Source organism: Pelobates fuscus, chromosome 6 (genome assembly GCF_036172605.1).
Source record: "Pelobates fuscus isolate aPelFus1 chromosome 6, aPelFus1.pri, whole genome shotgun sequence".
In the NCBI taxonomy this organism is placed as follows: domain Eukaryota; kingdom Metazoa; phylum Chordata; class Amphibia; order Anura; family Pelobatidae; genus Pelobates; species Pelobates fuscus.
This window is the reverse complement of record NC_086322.1, coordinates 296,974,008-296,984,815: the sequence shown is the minus strand read 5'-3', so window position 1 is coordinate 296,984,815 and position 10,808 is coordinate 296,974,008. Positions and strand designations below refer to the sequence as shown.

General features: G+C 42.8%; 1 protein-coding gene across 6 annotated transcripts in view; it reads right to left on the bottom strand.

Annotated features, from left to right (window-relative positions):
• Positions 1–256: 256 nt before the first annotated feature.
• KCNQ2 (potassium voltage-gated channel subfamily Q member 2) overlaps positions 257–10,808 on the bottom strand; it is a 61,255-nt gene continuing 50,703 nt past the window's right edge. For 2 of the 6 annotated variants that reach the window (XM_063459558.1, XM_063459560.1), the window contains 5 exons: positions 8,730–8,953; positions 8,152–8,260; positions 6,608–6,739; positions 2,174–2,297; positions 258–1,917 (listed from right to left, as the gene is read on the bottom strand). In XM_063459558.1, the coding sequence (XP_063315628.1) occupies positions 1,189–1,917; positions 2,174–2,297; positions 6,608–6,739; positions 8,152–8,260; positions 8,730–8,953 (1,318 nt within the window). In that variant the 3' untranslated portion in view covers positions 258–1,188. Of the gene's footprint in view, positions 1,918–2,173; positions 2,298–5,120; positions 5,229–6,607; positions 6,740–8,151; positions 8,261–8,729; positions 8,954–10,808 lie in introns of all 6 variants that reach the window. The other 4 variants (XM_063459557.1, XM_063459555.1, XM_063459556.1 and 1 more) reach the window with 4 other exon arrangements.

Below are 10,808 nucleotides of genomic sequence, written 5' to 3'. Positions count from 1 at the left end.
CAGAGAGATATCAACGAGACCTTTAAAATAACGAAATAGCATTATCCAGTCTAGTCATACTGCCATGACTTACACCACATTTAGTTGCATCACAGCTACTCTTATTGAATACATACCTATCGTAATGTTTAAAACGTGAACAATTTTGTCATACATAACTAAAAATGTGCACGTAATCATGCAAACCCCAATGTTAGAAATGTGGACAATCAGTGTGAGGACTGCCGTTGGGGCACCACACGCCTGCTGTTATGTTTCTTTGCACTACAAAAATAAAGAATTAAAAAAAAAAATAAAAAAAAATAACGAAATAGCCTGACCAGGCCCCATTAACAGGCACCCAACGCACTGTAAAAATCAACAAATAAAGGCTCTGTGAGGTGCGCACAGGCAGGATGTGGGTGGAGCATAAAATGATCGAGTAAAACCGTGACATTACAAGACATCTCGCCCCGGTACCAGGGGAACGCTGGACAGATAGTTCTTTAGTACATATGGTGCAGAGGAAGGCATCAGCTGATATTTCCTCAACCATTTGCTCACCAATTTGTTGTTTTTTCTCCAGTAAATCTTAAAGCATTGACTGTCTGCCTAGTAAAGCAGACATTCAGGGCATTCTGCTTCCTGTGCTGGCTACCGGGCCAAGGGCCAATAAGTGGTTTAGAATTAAATGGACAATGTGACTTCAGGATAATGTATTTTGTGTCTACAACATTAAAATGAAGAACTCTGTTTATAAAAGAAAACATTATAACATATAATCGTGGCTTGCCCTTATTTTTCTATAAACACAATGAAAAATATATAAACCATGGGATAGCTGCCAATCAAATGATGTCGTTGGCACAGATTGGGCCATATATTGAGTTTAGCACTGTTGGTCATCGTGTTGGCTTGATTCCTATACGTGAATCTTTAAATCAAAGCACAGCTCTGATATTAGATGTGTAACTCATAAAGGTAAAGGGATACACAGCCACATTATTACAGGCTGGGAATAAAACAGGCAGTGTCAGCCCTGAACACCCAACCACAAGCTCAGCATGATGAATAATTTTCATTCATTCACAAAGGGTGACACGCTTCTACCCTTAATGTCCTTGTGGTGGCTGCACCTTTGAGGGAGAAGACAAGTTTAATTCCCCCACACTCAGTGCCTACACGTCTCAAAAATAACTCTATACCAGCTTACTTGCTACCGGACCACCCCATGTCACCAAAAGGTCCCTCCCCCGTAGCTGACCTGGGAGGTGGCCCGCAGGGTGTACAAAGGTCTGAGTCTGTATCTGACTCGCCCTCAGCGATGTAAGGGCGGACTTTACCACTGGGACCAGTACCTGCTGCCACTGCCCCATTGTTCAGAACATCCAGGTTCTCCTTAGACTGGGAAATGCTAAAACCACTGAAAGAACGTTCAAGCTCCTCATGGTCCACAGAAGGAATAGATATGGAAGTATCACTATCTCGAAGGGCTGCAGGGTCCCGGTGTTTGGCTAACCCTTCCTCTCCTCCACTTATCCTGCTCCCTCCATATGCGGAGAGTGAGCGTTCATGCGATGGTGGCGGAGGAATTCTCACCAAACTGCCTGGATCGCCGACTGGAGAGGAGCCATGGCTATGCCGGTGATATGGTTGCTGTTGATGCCATGAGGTGGACGGAGGGCAGTGAGTGGGACCTGTCCCTTGGGTAGGTGGAGCACTAAAGTTTTTCTGCCCCACGGAACTGGTGGAACGGATAATTTTGGTGATGCAAACATTCTTTTCTGCTGGGTCCCGGGTCTCCTCCGGGCTATGATATGGGGGGGCTGGCTCAGGATCCTTGGCCCCAAAGTAAGCTTCTGTTTCGGAAGGTGGGATTCCCATTCTTTGCATGTAGATGTTCACAAGGAAATCCAGTTTCTTCTCCATGGACATAACCTGGAAAAAAAAATAAAGTTAATTCAAATCTGAACTAATAATAATAATAATCATATCAATAATGACATCTCCTATAGGACATTTATTGTGTTTTAGCGGTCTCCTTTGGTTAATATTAAGGAACTGGTGACATTTTCACAGATTGTGGGTCTGTCATAGCTCATTAATGAAGGAAAATATATAAATGCTACACATTTTCAGGTATGTATCTCATTCTACCTCACCCAACCTGCTCATCAGCCCCAGTGCATTTCACCTGCTTTTCCACTTTGCCCAGTCGACCCATCATGCTTGGATCCTCCGGCATCTCTGCTTCAGCCGTTCCTTTGGCTCTGTCCTTGTCGGTGATTGAGCCTCCTCTTCCAACAATCTGGTCCACTCTACCAAGAACAGAAACACACCCCAAGATGTTCAAGAGTTAGTGCTACAGAACATTTGTTTTATTGGAGGATCAAGAGAAACTTCACCCCTCTCAACCAGAGAAAAGTCCAACACCAAAGCTTTGAAGCCCTCTTTCTTACAAACTGCGAAGTGCCACTACAGAGGACCTTTGTTGTATTTGAGGGCCAGGAGCTCATAACCTGATGAACATGATATGTTTTTAGGGGAGGGGTGTTAACAGGCATGCTAGGAAGAGTTAAACAGGAGAGCAGAGAGCCCACTTCTTATAATGCAGGAACAAGAAGTGCTCATAGTGTCAATGTGCCCTACATCTAGGTGATTAAGAGCTAGAAAGGAGCAGTGGTACAATCTTTCTGCTCATCCAAACATAGACTGCCAGTGACGTGTGGCCAATCTGAATGTGCCCTGGCAAGTCAAATAAATAATTGACATTTTATATGCAATTTGGATGTAGAAGATTGAGGTGTAAGTAGCTCTTGACATTTGTCAAAACTGAGCTCCGAATGTCTCTAATGCCATTGAATGTGACAAGTTGTCACCAGTGTCGTCAACTTGCAGACAAAGGGTTGGTAGAGCGATGTTTAACTCTTCCATGGCCTGCAGGGAGTGTTTGTAAGGATCATTCCCCCCTTTCTGTTCTCTTTCCACTGTTCACAAAGTCACGCTGGATGCAGCAGGGCTCCCTCCAACCATGTGGACACGTGCACTAAGTAGAGGCAGGATGGAGAGGACACAGACACACACACACACACAATGACAGATGGAGTGAGGAGGGCCAGGATACTGCAAGGCAGAAAGCAACAGCCTACTACACCTGTCTGGGAGCTGTTTGTTTAAAACAGGGCTGCCTCCATGGCTCCATGTGCCAGCCCTGATTTAAACCACGTGTTGTACATGGACCAGACTGGTGACCAGTTGCCAGAGCTGGATAGTTACATATTTATTGTAGAAGCATGACCTGTGTTCGTCAGTAACCTGCATGACCACAGTAACACTTACTGCATCAGCTATTTAATTATTTAAATGTAGTATTTAATGCTATACTCCTTGTTAAAGGGGTAATAAGTGCTAGGGCAATGAAGACCTACCTTTGCTGCAGAAGGAGATTAAGTTCTCACTACTGCCCCTTCTGGTGAGTTTCAGCCACTTTTGCCCCTACATTTAAGAATTTTGACCTAGTTATCTAATCGGCTGACATATCTTGGACTATTCAGGGCCGGGGGAGAGGTGGGATCCCTTACCAATGTGTATAATACATTTTGGGGTTCTAGGACAACTGTCACCTCAACACTATTTTAAATACAATAATAATCTTATCAAGTATTAAAAGGAAATGGATTCGGGGGTAAATTAAGTATCTGTAAAAAAAAAAAAAAAAATACAAAGAGAAAAATGAATCCCAGCCTTTAGTATATGACAGGATCCTTTACCCGTATATATACTGACCTTGGGTCGGACACTGTATGAATACCTCTATATTCTCTATGGTTAGTCTCTATGCTCCTCCCAGTTTTACTCCCTGCACAGTGCAATGACATCAGACCCAATACCTGCCACATTCAAAGACTGCCTGACCCTAAGTGGATGTATTTGGCTGAAGGATCCGGTCATATAGTAAAGGCAGCGATTAGTTTTTCTCGTGGGGTTTTTTATTTTTTTTGTTTGTTTTTTAACATACATCTAACAAAAGAAACAAACCCGATTTCCTTTCAAAACTAAAAATAGTTTTGAGGAACAAGTTTACCTTTAATATTTACAGTAATATATTCGTTGCCAAGACCAACTAACCCTCACTGGGGCTGTAAAATGCGTGTACCCCACAATGTGGAACTGGCCTTGGATTCCTGTGCGGCTGCTCTGGAGGGATTCATTTTTTAGGGGACACAGGAATTATAATTAAACGAAATCTAGAAAAAGCATGAAAATACTGCCCATCAGCCACGATGCCATCTTGTTCATGCTGCACTGTTCCACATGCGGGCATGCAATCAACAGACCACCCAGAGCAGAGTAATGACCACCACCAGACGGCTAGCACAAAGTAAAAGAAAGGATGCGTTGTCTTCTCCTCTGAGCGCAGCAAAGATCCAGCAAACCCCTTTCACCCACGTGTGATGGACACTTACCTATGGTGAGGGTCACCTTTGTAAGGCAGCATTTCACCTACCTCTATGAGGTGCCCTGAACTAGCCCTAATGTCTCTCCCTCCCCTGGGGTCCAGCCTCGGGTGGTCAATACATTTTTCTTGGAAATTATTTTATTAGCGGCTCTAGATTTGGTGTCAGTCTTGCACTTTCTGACAGATTTCAAAACTTTCCATATAATAAGTCTAAGAGTGGCGCAATCAGGACGCACGTCCCTATGTTTTCACGGTGATTGCTCCACCCTCAGAACTTCCCCTATATATTTGCCAAGTTCAGGGTAGGAGCTGTTTTTCAATATATTTTCTGACACTGAGGATTAAATATTCCAGGCTGCAAATGGAGTTCTGTCCGTTCTACAAGATGACTATTGCTGTGGCCATATCTAGATAAAATGATCCCACATATAATTCAGGTTCCCATGCAGAACATGGGGTGACATGACTCGCTGATCTGGGGTGAAGTGGGTCGTGGTGGGTGATGGATCACAGAGACTGTGGCCAATCCTTAAACTTCCCACTTGTGATCCCCATCTCAATGCCAAAGGTTCCCCAGCTTCTAGATGCCATCACAAACCACAGGCTGGAAGGGGTTCGCCTTCAGACAAAATAAAAGAGATAAAGAAGTCCAGACAAAAAGGCGATTTTCTTAAATCCTAACCTAGGAGAGTACTGGGGAGATTCTTTGGTAGAATGCACAGATCCTTTGCTGTGTAACTTCTTATGCCGGGGTGTTGAAGGGGCTGGGGGGCCGACAATCATATCTATCCTGGCAAAAGCAAATAGAAAAAATACCAGCAGAATATATAATGAAGCAATGTGGGGAGAAGAAGGAAAAAGGATAAAATTTATAGAGTCTGAAAATATATTCCACTTGGCTGAATTGAGTGTGTAGGATGCTGCGTAACCGGCAGCCACAGATGGTGTGGCTCGAAGTGTAGGACTATAAATACAAGTATGTACGTGGCAATATCCTGGCTGAAACAGTGAATATAGATCAACGTATATTCCTATGGTTAACAGTGAAGGAAACGCACAGAACAGAGCGATTGATCTCTTATGGTTAAGGGAAGACAAAGACACAGTATGACAGACACGGTGCTGCAATAGTAACAAGGGACAAACTGTCATATACGGCAAGGTGCACTGGGTGCGGAAACTGCAAGCTACCACGTCTCAGACCCTTCCCAATCTTCTGACCCCTGCACTGACCCACCCAAACTTCCAATCCTACCCCCTGCACTGACCTACACAATCTTCCAATCCTACCCCCTGCACTGACCCACCCGCTGCACAGACCTACCCAATCTTCTGATCCTATCCCTGCACTGACCTACTCAATGCTCCGATCATACCCCCTGGCACTGACCTATCCCATGCTCCAATCCTAACCCCTGTCCTGACCAACCCGATGCTCTGACTCTCCCCTTCTGCTTTGACCATATTTCATGCTCTGACCCTCACCCATACAGAGCCCATGCCATCCACACTAATCTTACTGGCAGCAGTACTTACTACCTGGCTAAGCTACTAGAATTGGCTGTCTTGACGGTCCTTGTTGCTGCCTCTACCTGCTGATTTGTCGCTAGTGACTTCATGTGGTGATTGCACCCTTTTTTGTTATTAAAAACAAGATTTTTAAATTTGTTTTTGTAATTAAAAACCCAGTCACAATTCACACCCTTTACGCATTGATACAGGAAATCCCCTTCACCTTTTTCCAACCTGAGACACAATGTCATTACATGTTTCCACGCACCCGGGACACACTGCCACACACTGAGACACAAGAACAATGCCAAGGACTCATCCAGTCTGCAGATATAACTGCACCAGTAATGTTTATTGGTCTACTGTCTGGTGCACACCGTCACTAAAGTACAGCAAAGCATGATGGACTCTGGGCTACAGGAATATTCAGTCCAAACATGCCTCACTGTATTTCAGTTTTAAATCCTGTGTGCATTGACCTGGCACACAATGCAGTCACCTGTTAACGTGACATAGGACCCAGCGAAAGTGGCCATCAGACAGCACGGTCAGCTAATCAATTGTAACAATTGTAGAACCATTGGAGCAGGTTGTCCGCTTGAAATACTGTGTGTTTGTGTGTATACGTCTAAAAAGTGGTGTGCATTGATGGCTTGCCTTGACTGCAGGTTTTTGATCCGGGCGAGCATATCCAGGTGTCCGGCAGAGTACTGTTCGATCACATCCATGACGTCGTACGGTCTGAGGCTTTCCTTGAACTTTCGTTTGGACACCATGAACCGCATAATGCTGACAAAAGAGAAGACGTTTAATGATTGTCTGATAAAACTGGTAAAAGAGAAGACGTTTAATGATTGTGTGATAAAACTGGTCGAACGCTACCTCGTGACTTCAACATTAGAAAACAAGGCAGCAATTCTCAGTAATGATGGAAATACGTTTAGCAATGGCAACTGCTCTAGAAGTACAAATCCCTTGATGTGGTGCTTTATTGATAATAATAACGACAATAACCCATCTGCCGGTTTTACTGTCAACTTGAACAGTGGCCATTGTAACGTTTTGTAAATCTTTCAGGGGAACGGAGCGTTTGGCGCCACGAGCAGATGTGCTTCACATGAGCTCTGTCACTTTGCCATTTCCCAGCAGACAGGCACCCTACCGGATCTTATATACAAAATCAAAGTGAAGTGAATTAATTGGGGTCACTTATCTGGAGCTTCCATGCCACTATGCTTCCTTCAGCTTCTGGCAGAGATATCTCTAATAAGACAGAGAGGGGGATTTTTTATATCCACCCAATGGCCATATCTTTTTTTCTTTGGTTTTTACTGTATGTATTGGGGCTGATGAGTACTATGGTAGTTGCTGCCACCCAAGAGTTGTGGGAGTTTGAGCGCAGGACTTTTTTTTGTATTTGTATTCACTTTTGTATCACACAGCCTGGTTACAATGCTGCTGCACATCCCATGTGTTCCCTATTAAGGGTTAATAAGTATGTAGGGGTGTATATAAAAAATACCCCTCTCTGTCTCATCAGAGATATCTTTGCCAGAAGCTCAAAGAAGCAAGATGAACGGTTAGCATAGGACCCACCTGAGAGGTTTGCCTTGACGTGGCAGGTGGGCATTCCCTCTAATGGCCATCGGAGTAACGAAATAACCTCAATTTGTTTAAATATACATAGGGATTTGGGAGAGAGCGCAGGTAACTTTTTTTTTCTTTAGTTTTTACTGTATGTATTGGGGATGATGTGTACTATGGTTGTTGCCGCTGCCCAAGAGTAGTGGGAGTTTGAACACAGGGTTTGTTTTTTTGTATTTGTATTCACTTTTGTATCACACAGCTGTTCCAATGCTGCCGCCCGTCTTATGTGTTCCCTATTAAGGGTTAATAAGTATAGGGGTGTATATAAAAAAATACCCCTCTCTGTCTCATCAGAGATATCTTTGCCAGAAGCTCAAAGAAGCAAGATGAACGGTTAGCATAGGACCCACCTGAGAGGTTTGCCTTGACGTGGCAGGTGGGCATTCCCTCTAATGGCCATCGGAGTAACGAAATAACCTCCATTTGTTTAAATATACATTGGGATTTGGGAAAGAGCACAGGTAACTTTTATTTTATTTTATTTAAATACAGGGCATCGTTATTCTGTCAATCTGTGTTAACCAAACATGATGGTCCCTCAGTTTCTGACTCACCACACGGCTCGGATGGAGGCCTTCAGTCCTGGCGTCAGATCGTCAGCAAGAAATTCACAGTTGCAATTTCTGTTTTCATCTGCAACTTCTTCTCCTGGTAGACTAGCTGCTGAGGCAAAGAACGCTCCTATTTATCAGTTTAATATTCATTAATGGGGGTTCAATGTCTAAAACAAGTCGTGTATCACCCATCAATCCAGCTCTTTGATTAGTGTTGTGTTTTTGCTTTTAATTACTAAAGCCTTATCCCCACATTGTAGACAACGTATACAAATATTTTATTAGAAAGTGTTAAAAATGAAACCTCTCCGCATAATCGGGCACTTGAATTAGGAGGGTGTTTTTACTTCTTGTAGAGTAGGTTTACACGTTTTTTTTCTGGTAAGAACTGTCTCCCTAGCTTAGACTTCCAGGGACATTTTCTGCAGTAGAGAAACAGCTAAGAATATTAAATAATCTGCTGCTTTGTAGTAAATTGTTAACCATATAAGGCTCCTAATTTGGTTTAATACAAATAATATACTGGTAACAGCACGTATACCTTGATTCAGTCAGAATTTGATTAAAGCCTCTCTCACCTTCGGAATTTTGCCGTGATGCCGACCCCTTAATGCGGAAGGCTTGGCGTGTACGTCCTCTGTCCCCAAAGCTCCAACTCTTGGGCACTTTACTGGGACTGTCATCTAAGCTTTGGTCTGCACTTGGGGAACGCCGCAAACCTTGAGATTGAGGGGAACCTTTGCCTTTGGAGGCCACTCCTCTGGGGCTGGAGAAGACTCTCTCTTTTAGACTTACTTTCTGGCTGTTACAAACGAGGAGAGAGAAAGACACTAAATGACAGATCAAAGAGAACATCTTCATACACTAAAAAGCCGAGAAAGACACGATGAGTGGACACGATGCAGAAAAGCTTGGCAAACACACATGAGTCTAGCCTACAGCAAGCAACGGAGAACGACTGGTGGCCGACTTATCTCTAGAACCCTTTAACCATTCCAATGTGTCCGTTCTCTCAAAGCACAGAGATGTGTAATGACCTCGTAATGGGTTTAGTATCATTTACTGGCCAGTTTGCTTCAAGAATTATCTCAAGAAGTTCATGGCTATGGTACGCATAAATATCACTTGGTTCATACACTGAACAAAATTATAAGCGCAACACTTTTGTTTTTGCCCCCATTTTTCATGAGCTGAACTCAAAGATGTAAGATTTTTTCTATGTACGCAAAAGGTCTATTTCTCTCAAATATTGTTCACAAATCTGTCTAAATCTGTGTTAGTAAGCCGAGATAATCCATCCACCTCACAGGTGTGGCATATCAAGATGCTGATTAGACAGTATGATTATTGCACAGGTGTGCCTTAGGCTGGCCACAATATTACAGTATTGCAACTCTTCAGCTACTCCATATAATACAACTGTTAGCCACCCAAAAAACATCTGTAAGAGGCTCCCTCCTCTGGCTCTCGGTGGATTAATGAGTTGTGAAAACTGCATTTTAAATTGCTGGTTGTGACAAACCTCCCATTCAAATAAAATACCTCCCGTCTCGGCATTGGTGGATCTGGGGGCAATCTGCCATTTAAAACGTCATTGTGAGGCAGTTTGAAATCGCTGTTTTGTCTCTAGTTGACAACATGTCATCTGCTGATTGCCTGGTTAACATGCACAAGCAAAGAACGTAAAAATTAAACAAACTGATACGCAGCAAAATGCTTTTATTCCATACACAAAAAAAGACAGGTTAAAAAAACAAAACATGTACAAGTAAGTCACACATACAGATACAACTAGAAGACAGACAAGACTAATGAAAGCAAGTGAGACAAACAGACACAATCAGCTAAAAAGACAGGACTAACGAAAGCAAGTCAGACAGACACACAGACAAGACTTATAAAATTAATAAAGACAGACAGACACACAGACAAGACTTATAAAATAAATAAAGACAGACAGACAACTAATTAATGTAAAGCAGATAGACAAGATAAGTTATAGCAAGTCAGACAGACACAAAAGAATAATGAAACACGTCAGACAGACAGACACAACTAGCAAAAAAGACAGACACAACTAATGAAAGCAAGTCAGACAGACAAACAGACAAGACCAGTGAAAGCAAGTCACACAGACAGACACAACTAGTTAAAGCAAGACACACAGACAGACAGGACTAGTAAAAGCAAGCCACACAGTCAGACATGACTGCCCCGTGTATGCAGTGACGATGCGGTTGGGAATGAAGGCTGAGACGTGATCATGATAGATGCTGGGCACAGCGTATGAAAGGCAGAACTTGCCTATCGCGGCATTAGAAAATGGTGCAACTTTAAAAAAAAAATAACTTTTTGTTTCGTAGGCGTTAAAAAAACATATAAGGTGGCACTCAGGAGTCAGTGGTGAGTAAACCCCCAAACTCCCTACGTAGAAAACTTAAAAAATACCGCACTCAGAAAGATTTGAATATGCAAAAAGTAATGTTTATTAGTGTGCAAAAAGGATGCATGGCAAAAAATGATTTAAACCAGAAAGACCAAATCTCAGAAATCCAATCAATAAAAAATTAGTCTAGACAATGTAATATACTTCTGTCTATTCAGAACAAAATGGATAGCCTAACTCACAACATGTTAAAATATGAAAGTGAAAACAA